Source organism: Anneissia japonica, unplaced genomic scaffold, assembly GCF_011630105.1.
Source record: "Anneissia japonica isolate Jap-2015-1 unplaced genomic scaffold, ASM1163010v1 scaffold287818_len932483_cov186, whole genome shotgun sequence".
In the NCBI taxonomy this organism is placed as follows: Eukaryota; Metazoa; Echinodermata; class Crinoidea; order Comatulida; family Comatulidae; genus Anneissia; species Anneissia japonica.
In genome coordinates this window covers 134,837-145,553 of record NW_022703366.1, presented here as the reverse complement: position 1 = coordinate 145,553, position 10,717 = coordinate 134,837, and the positions used below count along the sequence as shown (strand labels likewise).

The following is a 10,717-nucleotide window of genomic DNA, read 5'->3' as shown; positions in this document are numbered from 1 at the left end:
AAAAACGCTGAATAGTACTCCAGCGTCGCGACATGCCGACGTTGGTACGAGTAGGTTAGTCTACAAACGTCGCCTAAAGTAATTGATTTTACCCGGCAGAACGAAAGAAGGAAACTCCGCTTTTCAGTGGTCTCATGCGATTGATTTTTGACAAACAATGACCTTTCAGAGGTCAAATTGCTGTCAAGAATATGAATTGGCTGCTTCGCAGCAAAAAAAAAAACAATTCTTTTGCTTTCGCATACAACAGCAACAACAATAACCACTTACAGAACGGAATGATGGTTTACAGATAACGTGAGAATTTAATAAAGGAAACTGGTTAATGGTGAATGAAAAATGACCTGGTTGTATTCAACTTTTCAATTGTATTAAATAGCTTTTGATGTATTTTTCTAATTCAAATGGTAATATTGATTTTCTTCTTTTAGTTAACTTCCGTTAACTAAAATCCGAAATCCCACTTGGTCTTGATCCACATCAATTCACTTATCGTCAAAACCGATCAACTGAGGACACGGTAATCTGCATGCTTCATAGAGTGCTGCAACATCTCGAGAGAGAGAGAGAGACGATATGTTCGAATGCTGTTTATTGACTTCAGCTCTGCTTTTAATTCAGTCATCCCTTCCAGGCTTTTTCATAAGATGTTAGAACTAGGTATTAATATAAATACATGTAAATGGGCCTTTGACTTTCTTACTAAACGCCCACAAATTGTAAAGGTGGGTCAGTTTACTTCTGATACTATTACCTTAAGCATGGGCGTGCCTCAAAGGTGCGTGTTATCCCCTTTCCTTTATTCACTTTATACTCACGACCTTGTCATAGATATAAATGATTGTTATATGGTTAAATTTGCCGATGATGCCACAATCTCCGGGCTGATACACGACAACAATGAAGCGATGTATCGTGGGGTCTGTAGAAATACTATGTCTATTTTTTACAAGTCCGTTATTGAGAGCGTTCTTTTATATTCCATTGCTGTTTGGTATTGTGGCACCACCGAGGCTGACCGAAATGACCTCCGACGTATTGTTAAATATGCCTCTCGTATAATCGGTCACAATGAGGATGATATTGAGGACATATTTAATGCCAGAATGCTTAAAAAAATAAAATGTATAATTGAAGATCCAACACACCCTGGTAATTCTCTCTTTGAATTGCTCCCCAGTGGGAGAAGATATCGGTCAATTTATGCTCGAACGAGCAGGTTCCAAAAGAGTTTCTTTCCGTCAGCCATCCGTGCCCTCAATGCAATACAATAGCATTTCATTGTGTCCGTTGCTCTGATAATTCACTGTTTTTCCATTTGTTCATTGTTTGCCGAATTGGACGTTGGTCCATGTTAAAAAGAGCCACAATATTTTCTATGTGATGTAATGTATGCGTTGCAAATGATATAATAAATTGAATTGAATTGAAGTTCGTTCTCTATTGGTAATTTTTTGTTTATAAATGTTTATAATCTATAACTGAGCATAACATAAAAACAAACAATACATCTAACAATAATCCTAGAAAGTGGTGTGTCTAATCATTATCTACAAATGTTTCGTTCAGTAGAACATTCATCTAATGTGATCCTTAGTCACAGCCCTGGTCAATATATATTTATATGTACTTTGACAAATTTTTTAATAAATAAATAAATAATTCACATAGTATACATACTATTGTTGTAGATATTTAAATTGTATTCTAATGTGCTGACTAGCTTTATATCAGATGATCAATTATGAGACTACCAATTGCCTTACCTTCCATAGAATGGTATCCTAGCCTTCGTAGCATTCTGTTTTAGCTGATCGAATGCACCTAAATAGGATTAAAATCATATAGGACCATTGTTATAATTATATATTTGACAAGGCTAAGAATTAAATTAAGAAATAAATCAATATCAGAGTTATCATGTATCATTAGTAAGAAGTTTGAAGTTCCATATGATAACAGTACAAATTATTGGTACATAAAATCACTAGAGATAGAATTCAAGGCAAAAACATAGAAAACGAATGTGCAAAAAGTCTTTATGAACAATTGAAAGATGTACTGTATATCATGAGCTAAAAAAATAGTATTCATATCCATTTTGAATTACCTAATTTGTATATTATACATACAATTAAAAATTTGAATAAAAAATGTTCATTGTCAATTAACAAAAAGTTAAACGATACCTTTCCTGTATTCTTTTGCATAGATCCTTTAATTAACAAGTAATCAATTTTGACTTTTGGTGTAAAATGTTTGGAAATTAACAAGAACTACTTTTTTAGGTCAGTCTGTGGTTGGAAGTTAATATCATATCCTTCTAAAATGAGCAAATTCAATATTTTAATTGTATGTTTGAGGTTTTTTATTTCTAATTTAAAAAAAAAAAATTATTTTTGTTTTCTCTATTTGGCAGAGAGTACATCTTAAATTACACTTTTGATGTTGGATGAAAATCAAATAATGGAAAAAATATCCTAGATAAATTTACTGTCTAATGTTTGTTTCAACGTACCTGCTCTGAATGTATCTGCGCATACAAGACATGACTTCCATCCTTTCTTCATGTAATGATATGCCAACTGGAACAACAAGCAACATAATTTAGCCTTCATACACCAAAGTGTCCATTGATTAAATCATTTAAATTAATATCTATTATGCAAACCCTAAGTTAAGCAATAGTATTCATTATTCATATTCAAATGAAAGACATTGAGTTTACATGTTACTTTATTAATTATTCTTAATGTTCCATTAACTTCAAGATGTGCCACATGAAACAATTGTAATTATAATCTATAAGCCCATCCTACACTTATTATATCGGCCCGAGGACCACCTTAATTTTTGGCCGACTCAAAACGACCGTTCCGTTTAGTTCGTATTTTGAATCGTCTCAGGGTCACATTGCAAACATTCACACTTCCTCCTTTGCAGCGGGCTGATGATTTGCAGGACAGGAAGTTTTAGCCACCTCAGCTGATGTAACTATTAGGTGTGATTGGGCTATATATTTAATAGAACATGAACCCAGTCAGATCATTCTTGGTAAGTTTGAGCTCAATTAGATCATGCTGAAAATTTGACATTTGAACCTTGACATTTGGTGTCACAACCACTATCTATGATGATCACACAAATGGTGAGCATCCACTTATATCTAGTGGCTTTAAGCTATTGCTGATTTTCAATGTTTGAGCCCATTTTCTCATTAACCAAAATTGACCCTAAATGACATTTGACCCCAAATTTGTGTTTATTTTGACAATCAATTTTTAGAGCTGCGTGTAGCTGTCAATGGTCCAAAAACAATTGTGACAAAAGAAAACAAAAAACAAATTCTTTTTTTCAGTATACACAAATATATGATTCAAAGCTCACACAACATATTGCTTTTGATTTTTAGTTGTTTTTAAGTTTATTCCCTGTAAATGCCTAGCAGAAGTATGCTTACTTTTGTGCAAGTAGTGGTTTTGCCACTTCCCTGCAATCCTACAAACATTACAACATTCTTCTTGCCCTTTGTTGGTGTCCAAGCCTTTACTCCTGGATCAACAAGCTGAAAAATTAGAACACAAGTTAAAAAATAGCACTAAAACTAGTAGACCATATAATTTATATATATTTTAGATGTTTTTGTATAAAAGTGTGGACAAAAGCCAACCTTAGACATTAAAAAATTCAACAACCAACCAACCAATAACCAATACATGAAAAAAGGATATATCTGGTGAATAAGATATCTACAGAAATGTAAAGTCTTTTACATAATTAAAGACCTAGTCAAATATTTATGAAAGTAGAAATGGGGCAGCAAGCATAACTTTCAGATGGATAAGTGTGCGTTATAAAAAGACACAGAGTATCCAAATTAAGGGCACTAACCAAAAAATGTGAAATTGACCTCTTACTTTGTGTTTTTAGCACATAGTCATACAATGACAGAGCATTTATAATTTTATTTGAATTGACCCAAGAATGAGTTATAATATAATTATTGTAAACTAAATTTTTAATAAGTTACAATGCAAATACAATACATCTATAATACGTAATCAAGATAAATGTAATTCAAGTTATATTGTAAAGACAGATACAACAGCATGAATAGAGAATGACATAAACATTTGTTAATTTACCAATTGGCAATAGTCCCCTTCCCATAATAGGGTGTCCCCTTTAAATGGGTTGATCGTAGCGTTAAACTGTATATCCACCTCATACCATGAAAACATGTCCCCATATTAGGGATGTTCCCAGAATAGCTGTGTCCCAAAGGAGTTGTTTTACTTAATAAATAATTTTTTTACCTTGACAAGCTCTTTAAATACAGCAGTCTGTATCATCTTTCGTTTGTTTAAACCTGCTGCCATTTCATCAAAGTCGATGACTGAACGAACATTTTTTCTTAACTGGGAAACAAGTTGAATGTTTACATCTGCTTCTAGCAAAGCACGGCATACTTCTGTCAGCATAGAATTCAAGGCCTAGAAAAAAATAAGAACAAATTAATTAATAGACGGTTAAAATACCATGTGTAATGTTATAAATAATATTATATTGGTACCATAATTGTAAATTAACACAAATAAGTTTGGTACTAGAGTAGACTAGACTAGAAGTAGTGGTGTCCATGACCTTAATTTAGTATTATTAAAGATACTGTCTTTCATGAGTTAAGATTCCATATTTGAATTGCTTAATTTGTATCTATTCAAGTAAGTTATTAGCTTACAATTTAAAATCTGAATGAGATTTATCATCAGTGATTACAAACACTGCATATGTGTTTTTTATGATGTAATACTGTACATAAAAATGGATAATATGTTGCCATTAAATTTGGGTATAAAATAAACCTAAATGTGTCGCACATTAGTAGTATTTAGTTGCCTATAATTCTAAAGTACCAATGAAAATTGAATGTGTTTAAATATGCTTTTGGAATAAATAATAATTGTCAAATCTGAATCAGTTATTGGGAGGGTTATTTTGTATGATGTTGAGCACCATTTCCATGAATTACACTTACATCTTCATCAATAATTGTTGCATTACTCAAGGATTTAAGAGCCGATGTGATCTTTCTTCCTAATTCTGCTAACACCATCTTGTTTTGCAATCTTCCCTTATTATAAATTTAAGAAAAAAATAAATAAGAAAAAAAATAAATGAGTCCTTAATAAACTTAAAACCAAAACGCAGGCTTCCCAGACTGGGATAAGCCAACTTATTATTAGTTTCTTTGGGATGTAAGAATCCAAATCCTCTACAATCAGTAAAACTAGGGCCTAGGCCTATGTGGTTTGGCCAAGGTAGCCCAGTGTTCCTGTCTGCTGCCTGTAGTTGGACCAAAGACTGGTGGTTGGAGCAAGTATTTCGACGACGGAGCGTACAGCAGCTGGTATACCATGAAAACCTACAAGATCATGAAGAAATACGTTTAATGAGCGAAATCAAATCTAAGATATATATAAAGACAAGAAGACATATATTTAAGTGAGTGAGCATTTTAGAAAGTATCATAATAATGAAGTCTAAAAATAATACTTCCTACCTTCTATTTTCTGTACACAAGAGATCCACGACGAAAACCTAAACGAGAAAAGCCAACATTTGACCTGGGACGCCCTCTACAAACTCGCTCAATTTTGTGTGGCGTTTGAGTGGAAATTTGTTCTCATGGTTGCTGTTGCTGTGGTAAACAACAAGTGCTAGGCCTAGGCCTAATAAAGACTTACTTTTCTAGGCTTAAGCTGAGGTGCACTAAGTAATTGATGCAAATGAATATGACTGATTTTTAATTGATCGGTGAGTTTAGACTAAGTATTAATCAGCCTTTCATACGACTCGGCCTGGCTACTTGGCCCTCCCTAGCTAGGTTAAGCCTAGGCCTAGCCTGGGGGGAGGGCTTTATTTTTTGGCTAGCCTAGCCTAGCTAGGCCCCTAGTAGGCCTCCTCCGGCCTACGCCTATAGGGAGGCTTTAGTTAGGCTTTCCAACTCTAGCGTTCCGTAGATAGAGAACTGATTTTTTACAGCTTTTTAAAATTGTCCATGGAATTGATAGGGCTTCGGCTGATTTATTTTTTGAGTTTGATAAAGGTACTACTAGGTAGGCCTAGGCCTGGAGAAGAACTAGCCTAGGAGGTACTCCTTTAAGATTAAACATCAGCACTTTAGGACACATATTAGAAGTCACGCTTTTTAATTTTTCATTTAGGTCAGTCTGGCTATGGAATTCTTTATCAAACAAAGACTTTAATTCTAACTAACTCAATTAATTTGTTTAAATCTGCAATTGAAGTACGTTTAGCTGACCATCCGCTTAAATTTGTGCCCTATGTTAAATTTTAAAATCAATTTTTTTGAGGGGCCTATAATAGTATAAGCATCGTTTTGCTTGGCCTCTATACCCAGGAGGATCAGATTATATAAGACTCTTCCGGGAAACAAGTAAAAAGTAGACAATGGCTAAAATTATTCCATTTTCAAAAATATAAATTTTAAAAACCAGAAGGTGCACTGACTATGCTCAAATAAAATAAAATGGAGTCACTTTTGTTTTATAAAGTTTAAAGATAATGAAATTGTAAAAAAAAAACATTGATATTTATTTGAATTGCAAATCAAATGCATAATTACCAATAACATCAGAATTTAAAGAAGAAAAATTTTAAAAACATGCTCATTCTTAAAGACTGACAATCGGACCCCACAAATCGATGGGGAAACGCTCCTTGCTCCATCCAAGGAGTAAGACAGGCGACGAACCGGAAAGGATCAGGTATTGAGCAGCCTGGTAATATATGGGATTGGTGAAATCGGCAGCATTGTGAGGTGACCTTAGGTTTTTGTTTTTGATGGTGGAAACAAGTGGCGATGTCTTAACTGAAAGAAATGATTTACCAAAATTACATACCAGGATTTGACGTCTGTATCTGAGTGTCATGATATTAGTGATTTTGAGAGCTTCATTATAGGCCCATTGTTGATTTGAGATGTGAGTTTTACCCAGGTTAATCCTGACTGCTCTTTTATGAATCCTCTCCATCCTGCTCCACTGCAGAACTATCAGGGATGAATGCCACACTGGGCAGCAGTACTCCAGGATTGATTGTATATAACATGTATAAACTTTAACCATGTCACTGATGAAAGCACAGCATTTTTTCAAAAGACTGAGTGAGAATAATCGTGAGAGGTAAATTTCACTCACATGATTATCCCAACTTAAGTTACTTTGTGACATTAATGCCCAGAAGTTTAAGGCTATCAACCAGGAAATTATATTATCACCAATTGTAAAAGTTTGATTGACAATGGTTTTCTTAAAAAACTTATTGTCATGTGGTGACATTCAATTTGTTTTAATAGGAATCATGTAATTATGGGGACTCTAGTTTGCGAGGTCATGGATTGGATTGGATTTATTCGGTGTGAACACCAAGGATAGCCCACGAAAGTCTAGAAGAAGACTTATTTCCATTGATTTGCAAAGTGGAATTCTTTCCATGTTGGACACATTCACCAATAGTTAGGTCCATCGATGTATTTCCATTGTCTGCAGCTTCCTAGACAAGCATACTGTAATTAATTAACTAAGACAAGGATCGAACCCAATGTTATACCCTAAGGTACCCCACAAGTATCCATGCTTAAAGATGAGAGTGAAATAAACAAATTAGTATTGTGATGTGAGTTCTGTCTATGAGGAAGCTGCAGACGATGGGAATAAATGATCGCCTGATATTTCTTTGGCTCAAAGTGATTGGATACAGGTAGCACTTTTCTAGCAACATTTCCCAAGTGCCTGGCCCTTAAATCTTCTTGGATCCTCTCCCTCTAGGGAAATCACTATTTTATGCTAGACGGTCACGCTACGTTAAATTTTCAACATCAGTTTATTTTAATAAAATCTAAGAAAATAAAATACTTATTGAGTATATTTATCTATTTGTAAACAATTATTCTATTATTATGGTAACTAATAACAGTCGTATTAAGCTTAATATATTGGTAATTCTAGGCCTAAGTCATTACTCACAGCCCATTGTGCGAAGCATGCACTCATCACACACCTGTCTCTTATACACATCTTAAATCATGTGGCTTGTTATGTCTACGGAAGCATCATGAGTGTTTTTGTGCTGATTGGTCAAGGTTTAAGTCATTTTATCCAGAAGAACTCAAATGATGTCACAAGGCTTGATCATAATGTGCATGTAAGCAGTTTTTTTTTACTCTCACAATAAGCCAATTCGTGGCTCAACAGCACATGCCCCTATCCAAGGTTAATTGACATAAACCTATGTTGTGTATATGTTAGTGTGTGTAGATTTACCTTCATACGGGTGTACAAAATTCAAACTACGAATTTGCTTATTGTATTGAGAACATTTTCTGTTCTAATCATTTTTGGGTGTGCTACCCTCTAGAGGCCAGTGATGCTTTTTTTTATCATCACTAGATTGAAAGTGAAACTAAAGAATCTACAGGTTATATCCAGCAGTATCCATAGAGTGTTTCCAGCAATAATAATCATAATAATGATATTTATAATGATAATAAAATTTAAATACAGAAGGGCCAATACACCATTTGCATGCCAATTATTTAATTTATTGTGGCAATCATCATTAATGTATTATTATTCTACATAATGTGACCCATTCTTTCTAGCAAAAACAGACTTTTGTTTTGAAAAAATAACAAATCTTAATCTAGAGATAAAAAGCTAATAATTGATGCAAAATTTTTAAAAGATGGATAACAAATGGCGAAGATATAATTTATATTTTCAGTCCAACATGCATGATGGTTAATACATGAGAATTTTAGCTGATTTGGAGACTTTGACGACAAGTGCCTGGTTTTGCTGGTCACATAGTGAGAGTACTTAACAATCACAAAAACAATAAAATTATCGTATCCAGTAGACTGTGGACACATATGTCTCAATGGAGCATACTTTCAAATCTAAATGTATAAAATCAAATTTTCTTTGTAAGTTTTTATGCATGAAGACCAGTAATTTGTCTTTCATATCATTTAGGTGCTCTCAGAAGAGGACGAGATAGAGTTTGATTCTTGTTTAGGCTCCGATACATTAAACTTTGTTTTACCTGTTAAGAAGATTAATATCAATATTCTTATACATGCTCTTCTTGCTGGACCTCTATGTGGAGTTGGTCTGTCGTATCTGCTACCTTCTACATTAGAGAGCTTGTTTAATCATGTTGGTGCAACTGTCGTTTTGTATGTATTCGGTTGGTTTACAATCTGCGTTGCTCAGTATTCCTTAACAGTGACATCACCGCCAGAAACAGTGAATTTCAGGAGCACAGATCCTTATGAACTTCGACCTCTGATGCGGCCATTTTATGTTTACATTTTCCTTGCATTTCATGTAGTACACTGGTGAGTATTGATAACATATATTTTTTAATTCATTAGGCCAAAAAAAAATATATTTTCTGTCTCTGGTCAGACCAAAGTTACAGAATTGATGCGGCGATGCGTTTTTTTTTTTTGGTGTTTTTTTTTTCCTATTTTTTTATTTATTTATTTTTTTTTTTGAAAAGCATGGAAGTACAGAAAAGGTGTTTTTAATATTTTTTTATGTTCTGCTAATGCTATACATTGTTGTCCTTTCACATTGTCCTCGATTTCGCTTCATTTGCCAAGGGGACCGCGTCTTCATCATCATTATTAGCATTAATGGGTATGCTTTGAAAAAATCCGACGGGCGATGATCCCACCATAGCCGTGACCTTCTTTGATCCAGGGTGCAATTGTCGCTCACCACTGCTTGAGGACGACGGATTTTCATCACATAGGCCTACTTACATACTCAGCAATCTCGGCGAGCTACGTAATCGCACGATAAAATGCCAAAAGGTCCCTTATATTCCGGTGTATAACCGCACCCCTAAATTTTCACATAAACAACTGGAAATGCATGTAAAATTCAGGCTTCCGCAATGAAACAATGTATTCTTGCTCTAGGGAAATCACTATTTTATGCTAGACGGTCACGCTACGTTAAATTTTCAACATCAGTTTATTTTAATAAAATCTAAGAAAATAAAATACTTATTGAGTATATTTATCTATTTGTAAACAATTATTCTATTATTATGGTAACTAATAACAGTCGTATTAAGCTTAATATATTGGTAATTCTAGGCCTAAGTCATTACTCACAGCCCATTGTGCGAAGCATGCACTCATCACACACCACGTTTTATAAACAAAAACAGAAGTGGAGAAATATCGCGAGATACAAAGTTTACGCATGCGCAGATGACGAATGCCTTTCTAAAGTCAAATTCAAGTAAAATAATTATTACAACTTCAAGAAAGAAAACTTGTGTTTTTATAGCATAAATTAATTTCACAAGTTTTTATTCTGAAATTATAGCAGATCATTCTCTGTATAACGGTACAAGCCATCGGGAACCCGGAACCGCGAACAGCAAGTTTCAACAACCAGCCCACGTGTGTTTTGTTGCGACATTCGTAAATGAGGACCAAACTCGCGAAAAGTAGTTTGGTAGTTTTTGTAGGCGGTTTGAACAGCAACAACGTGTTTCATATTATTGTTTATGAACAAACATAATTACTGTATGAATGAATTAGACAACCCAAACCATTGCTTGAATGTCGTAGAAATCGTAGTAGGAATCCTAGTACAGCATGCACTGTAGTATA

The 10,717-nt window shown here is 34.2% G+C and overlaps 2 protein-coding genes across 4 annotated transcripts in view; one reads left to right on the top strand and one right to left on the bottom strand.

Annotated features, from left to right (window-relative positions):
• Positions 1 to 5,611, bottom strand: part of LOC117104412 (signal recognition particle 54 kDa protein-like) — a 14,509-nt gene extending 8,898 nt beyond the window's left edge. Inside the window, exons 1-6 of one of the 2 annotated variants that reach the window (XM_033245258.1) lie at positions 5,564 to 5,611; positions 5,039 to 5,425; positions 4,317 to 4,493; positions 3,461 to 3,565; positions 2,519 to 2,585; positions 1,767 to 1,824 (exon numbers count right to left, since the gene is read on the bottom strand). In XM_033245258.1, coding sequence (XP_033101149.1) covers positions 1,767 to 1,824; positions 2,519 to 2,585; positions 3,461 to 3,565; positions 4,317 to 4,493; positions 5,039 to 5,116 — 485 coding nt within the window. In that variant the 5' untranslated portion in view covers positions 5,117 to 5,425; positions 5,564 to 5,611. The remainder of the gene's footprint in view (positions 1 to 1,766; positions 1,825 to 2,518; positions 2,586 to 3,460; positions 3,566 to 4,316; positions 4,494 to 5,038; positions 5,426 to 5,563) is intronic. The other variant, XM_033245259.1, reaches the window with a different exon arrangement.
• Positions 5,612 to 8,110: 2,499 nt separating this feature from the next.
• LOC117104411 (pecanex-like protein 4) lies at positions 8,111 to 10,461 on the top strand. Of its 2 annotated transcripts, none has more exons than XM_033245257.1 (3): positions 8,111 to 8,229; positions 9,060 to 9,424; positions 10,428 to 10,461. In XM_033245257.1, exons 1-3 carry the CDS (start codon positions 8,140 to 8,142, stop codon positions 10,444 to 10,446), a joined length of 474 nt encoding a protein of 157 aa, XP_033101148.1. In that variant the 5' UTR covers positions 8,111 to 8,139; the 3' UTR covers positions 10,447 to 10,461. The 2 variants fall into 2 exon arrangements, with proteins under 2 accessions (XP_033101148.1, XP_033101147.1); XM_033245256.1 differs by lacking the exon at positions 10,428 to 10,461 and adding an exon at positions 10,193 to 10,271.
• Positions 10,462 to 10,717: the final 256 nt, after the last annotated feature.